At 45.9% G+C, this 6,000-nt stretch overlaps 1 protein-coding gene across 2 annotated transcripts in view; it reads right to left on the reverse strand.

The window, feature by feature from the left end:
- MFSD10 (major facilitator superfamily domain containing 10) overlaps positions 1-5,745 on the reverse strand; it is a 103,102-nt gene extending 97,357 nt beyond the window's left edge. For both annotated transcript variants that reach the window (XM_030191132.1, XM_030191133.1), the window contains exon 1: positions 5,402-5,745. In XM_030191132.1, coding sequence (XP_030046992.1) covers positions 5,402-5,620 — 219 coding nt within the window. In that variant the 5' untranslated portion in view covers positions 5,621-5,745. The remainder of the gene's footprint in view (positions 1-5,401) is intronic.
- Positions 5,746-6,000: the final 255 nt, after the last annotated feature.

A 6,000-nucleotide genomic window follows, 5' to 3' on the forward strand; every position in this document is an offset into this window, starting at 1 on the left:
AGAAGTTTCGCCTTCCCAGTTCCCTTCAGATTCAGGGCCAATGCAGAAAGCTAACACAGGCAGAAGCGGGGGAGGGGGCTGCAAGATGCAGAGATAATGCTGCACAAATCCGCATGATGGGACTCTATTGGTGCACAGTACTTTAAAATTAATGGTAATTTAAGCTGTTATTTAGCCCCAATACAGAGATGTATGCAGAAGACTGGATATCAGGGCTGAGGACGTACAAAAGGTTGGTTAATTCTCCTGCAGTAGGGTTAAGAGGATTTAACGCTGGCTTTTCTTTTTGAGGCAATAACAGCGCCTGCAACTTTTGAGAGAGAATGGGAGGCGATGGCTCTGTGCACAGGTTCGAGCAGAAAAACAAATTACATGCATGAAGTGGAATGTTGTTCTGCACATAAATATCAGTACTGGAAAACTTTTATGTGTAAGACATTTTTTTCGAGGCTGATAGTTATCTGTAGAATAACATTCCAGCACATGCACATTTAACAATAAGGGGAAATATATGATATATAGCCGTATCTGTTTTTCCCCTTGCTGCTCCCAATAGTGCATCAGTGCCTGTATCTTTCTGGTGGCTGGCAGCCTTCTTTTCTGTCCGCTAATAAGAGTGAATGGTTGGTGCCTTTGAGATCTCTAGGCTGTACTTTTGACCTGCTGTTTTTATCTGTGTGCTTTCTGCACTTTTTATAGGCCTTGATGCACAAAACTATGGCACTGTACTGAACAGCGCCAAAACAACTCCCTAATGCTCAAAACAGAGATACAAATATTTTGTTTCATGCAGGTCTCATTTGTTTCAATATAACTAAATGGGCTATTAGCCTGTAATGCAGTCCATTGATTTTCTTATATTTTGTTCTTGTGATTAACTATACTGTGCCAAAACTGAAAACTCTTCTCTCTTCTATCCACCCTAAAAGGTTGTTTTGTGGCTGTACATGAGGAATTGTGATATTGAATAAATAAGTGTATGTTTTTGTTCCTAGTCATGCATCCAAAGGTTATATAATCCTCTCAAGAAAGCCAAGTAATCATTTAACTTATTAGTGGAACATAACCACAGAGGCATGGTATGGTCACATTCTCAATATGGTAATACTAAGCTCAGCTAAGAAGCAGGTCATTTTGAGTTAGTCTTCACTGGACCAAACTTGCTTTCCTTGTGCCATTGTGCCATCACCATGCAGCTGGATAGGCAGTGTCTCAAAAGGTGGAGGATAACGGATTTTTTTTTTAACATTTATATTCCACATTATCCCAAGCAAACGCAGGTTCAATGTGGTTTACGTTTAAAAATATAGTGAGACAGAATAATATAATTCAGTTATATCATGGGAGCAAGTAGATGAATATGTCTGAAACATTTAACAAAGTTGAGATTAGCATGTATACCCAAATGGACATTTAAAAGTCTGTCCTTTAATGATACCGCATCATAGCCATAAGTATAGACAGTTACTCAAACATTATCACAAGCACTCAGGCATCTATACACACACTGCAAAAGTAAACAACTTTTACATAGAACATCCAAAACTTAATTTTTATTTTCTCATTTCCATCTTGCAAAATTCTAGACAGCAGATGTACAGATCAGTAGGACCCAAAGCAGTCCAAAACAAGTAAAGTCAGAAACAACACAATTTATACCTAATTGTTCAACTACCCTTAGGATTCACCTTTGGATTTAAAAAGCAAAGCTGGATAAGTACTGGATAAATGAATTAAAACAAATTTTAAAGCAAATGCCCTTAATATGTAATATTTGGTAGCAATAATGAAACAGTGGTGGAATATTCACATAGAAAGCCTGAGCCAACAGATTTATTTTCCACTGAACATAATTAACTTTATATGAAGTTGGCGCAGTGGCGTTCCTAGGGGGGGGGGGCGGTGGGTGCGGTCCGCCCCGGGTGCACGCCGCTGGGGGGGTGCCGCGCGCGCGCCTGCCCTTCGTTCGTTCCATGCTCTCTCTGCCCCGGAACAGGTTACTTCCTGTTCCGGGGCAGAGGGAGCATGGAACGAAGGGCAGGCGCGCACGGCACCCCCCCAGCGGCGTGCACCCGGGGGGGGGTTCTTTCGCGGGGGGGGGTGTCCTTTCGCCAGGGGGGTCGCGCTGCATCGGCGATCCGCCCCGGGTGTCAGCCCCCATAGGAACGCCACTGAGTTGGCAGCTAATAGTGTACTGAACTGGACAATGTTGGCACATTTAGATTGACTCTGGACAGAACTTCTGCATGAAGGAAGCCCTTCTCTCATTATTCAATACCCCCCCCCCCCCCCGGTAAAATAGTAGTAGTAAAAAAAGGGAAGTGTGTTTTTATAATATACCACTGCATTAGAAAAGGTACAGAGAAAGTTGGGGGGGGGGGGGGGAGGGAAATGGGACTTGACATACCGCCTTTTGTGGTTTTGCAACTACATTGAAAGTGGTTTACATATTATATACAAGTACTTAATTGTACCTGGGGCAATGGAGGGTTAAGTGACTTGCCCAGAGAAGGGAGATGAAAATGATAATGGGGGTGGGGATGACTTCCCTATGAGGAAAGGCTAAAGTGGCCTACTACTACATGGAACTTTGGAAGGCTAAGTGCTTTGAAAATATGCTAGGGCTCTTCAACATGGTGAAGAGACGGCTGAGGGGAGATATGATAGAGGTCTATAAAATAATGAGTGGAATGGAATGGGTGGACGTGAATCACTTGTTTACTCTTTCCAAAAATACTAGGACTAGGGGACTTGCAAAGGAGCTATTAAGTATTAAATTTAAACAAAATGGAGATAATGTTCCTTCACTCAACGTGTAATTAAACTCTGGAATTCATTACCAGAGAATGTGGTAAAAGCAGATTACTTAGCAGGGTTTAAAAAAGGTTTGATTAACTTCCTAAAAGAAAAGTCTATAAGCCATTATTAAGATGGGCTTGGGAAAAATCCACTGCTTATTTCTAGGATAAGCAGCATAAAATCAATTTTACTCTTTTGGGATCTTGCCAGGTATGTGTAACCTGGGTTTGCCACTGTTGGAAACAGGATACTGGGCTTGATGGAACTTGACATCAAAAGATCATAAGATTTAAAATGGACTGAAATTATCACTTCAATGGTGGTTGGACAGTCCATGGCCATTACCTTTTGTATAGGTTCGTTTACATTTCTTTGTTTTTCATAATGTTATAGAGCATGATTATTGTGAAATCAAACACTTCTGTCCAACTGGTGTAATTTATTAAAATTTGTGTACAGCAATGACGTGATTGCAATATTCAGCATTTTGTTTTGACTAAAATTGAGACATAATTTAATAATCATATTATTATTTAAAAAGTATTAAAAAAGCAAGAATTAATATTTCATGCGTTCTAATTTTTGGGTGAAATAGAAGGGTGAGCAAAAAATTCATTGGATTAATTCCTTAATAGTAGGTTGTTAAAATGTAATGCCAAGAAGAGCAGAGTGATGCACTTGGGGTGCAGAAACCCAAATGAGAGATATCGGATAAGAGGGGAGAGATTAGTAAGCTCGACTCAGGAGAGAGACCTTGAAGTGTTGGTGTCCAAGGATCTGAAAGTTAAGAAAAACAATGCAACAAAGCGGCGGCTGTGGCCAGAAGAATGCTAGGCTGCACAGAGAGGGGTATAACCAGCAGAAGAAAAGAGGTGTTGATGCCCCTCTACAAATCGTTTGTGAGGCCCTAATTGGAGTATAGTGTTCAGTTTTGTAGGCTGTATCTTGCTAAGATGTAAAAGACTGGAAGCGGTGCAAAGAAAAGCTACAAAATGGTATGGGATTTGCGTTGCAAACCGTACGAGGAAAGACTTGCCGACCTGAACCTTAGAGAAAAGGCGAAACAGGCAGAGCCGTAGCGAGGGGAGCTGACACCCGGGGTGGGTCGCCGCTGCGCACCCCCCCCCCCGGTGCAGCACGGCGCACCCTCCTCCCGCTGGAGGGCACCCCCCCAGAGCGCATACCTGCGGTGAGGGACAGGCGGGAGGGCCGATCCGCCCCGACTGCACGTTGCTTGGGGTGTGTCGGCTCCGCGCTGGTTCACTGCTCTCTCTGTCCCGGAACAGGAAGTAACCTGTTCCGGGGCAGAGAGGGCAGTGCACCAGCGCAGAGCCGACACCCCCCCAGCGGCATGCACCCGGGGCGGACCGCCCCCCCCACCCCCCTTCCTACGCCACTGGAAACAGAGCGCATACCTGCGGTTGAGGGACAGGCGGGAGGGCCGATCCGCCCCGACTGCACGTTGCTGGGGTGTGTCGGCTCCGCGCTGGTTCACTGCTCTCTCTGTCCCGGAACAGGAAGTAACCTGTTCCGGGGCAGAGAGGGCAGTGCACCAGCGCAGAGCCGACACCCCCCCAGCGGCATGCACCCGGGCGGACCGCCCCCCCCACCCCCCTTCCTACGCCACTGGAAACAGGGGTGACATGATACAGACGTTCAAATATTGAAAGGTATTAGTTTCGCAAACAAACCTTTTCCGGAGATGGAAAGGCGGTAAACTAGAGGGCATGAATCGAGGTTGAAGGGCGACAGACTCAGGAGTAATGTCAGGAAGTATTTGTTCACAGAAAGGGTGGTGGATACATGGAATACCCTCCCGCGGGAGGTAGTGGAGATGAAATGTCTGCAAACACCTCTCCGATACTATGTAAGTCCACATTGAGCCTACAAATAGGTGGGAAAATGTGGGATACAAATGTAACAAATAAAATAAATAAATGGTAATGGAATTCAAACATGCGTGGAATAAACACAAAGGAAGCCTGTTTTAAAGGAATGGATCCACGGAATCTGAGTGGAGATTGGGTGGCAAGTGCCCTGATCATGACAGAATACATATGAATGGGCTGGATTGCAAATTTTAAGGGGCTTCCACATTTGCTTCAGAACTTGTAGTACAACAGCGCTGGGCAGACTTCTACGGTCTGTGCCCTGAGCATGGCAAGTATGGCATACCATGTAAAATTAGTTTATCTTGTTGGGCAGACTGAATGGAAAACAGAACTGGTCAGAAAGTCTCGCTCCTGAAATGTATTATTTAGCTTACACTTTTCCAGTCGTAACTTAAGGCGAATGAGGCAATGAAGGATTAAGTGATTTGCCCAACCAAGGCCACAAGGTGCATCCCATTCTCCAATAACTGGGCGCTTCTGGCTTTTATAAATGGCAAAGGCCAGAATTAAGCAAAGATAATATAACTGACGAGTTCACATCTGATGAATTTGAACTGGCTCGGTGCTGTGCCTGGCTTGCCTTTTCATAGCCCTCAGGTAATCGCGAGGCTTCCACTGCTACATCCAAGATACAAACTATCTGAAAAGAAGTTACTCTGTGCCCGAGCTTCTCGCTTTCTCCTCTCGAACGCAGAAGCCGATAAACTTACCCCGCTCTCCCCGTAGTGCTGCACCAAGGCGGGAAGGAGCGGCAAGATGAGAGTGAAGCCCAGTAGGTCTATTAATAGCGCTACAAACACGGCAGCAATCACCGTCCCAGAACCCCTGTCACCCGCCGCCTCCAACCGAGCCCGGTCCCCGTTTCCAGGCATCGCTGAGCTCGAGGACACACTCCAGCCACCACGAGCCACAAGAGAATGAAGCAGCATCCGACGTCACAGTCCAGCAGCGAATCGGTTCTCAACCAGCTCCACCCCCGCGCACTTCCGCGTTCCAACACCCCAGGGAGATGAGACCAAGAAGGATGTTAGATTGAGACCTCCTTGGCTCAGGCTGGGAGTGGGACCAAGGAGGTTGGGAAAGTGACGTCAATGCGCCCGCCGCGAGGCCCGGGTGAAGCGCGCGAGAGAAATCGCGTCAGATCGTACGGTACAGAAAGCAGCTTATGCTACGAACTGTACGTAGCTCGGGCTACAGCGTGTTTTGTCACAGGGTTTGCTGCCTTACCCCCATTTAAGTGATGAAGGAAGGGACGGGTTTATGGATGTTCGCTCATACCTTTTTCAGTAATAGGTCAAGGGATGTTACG

The sequence above is a fragment of the Microcaecilia unicolor genome, chromosome 2, assembly GCF_901765095.1.
Source record: "Microcaecilia unicolor chromosome 2, aMicUni1.1, whole genome shotgun sequence".
Lineage (NCBI taxonomy): Eukaryota > Metazoa > Chordata > Amphibia > Gymnophiona > Siphonopidae > Microcaecilia > Microcaecilia unicolor.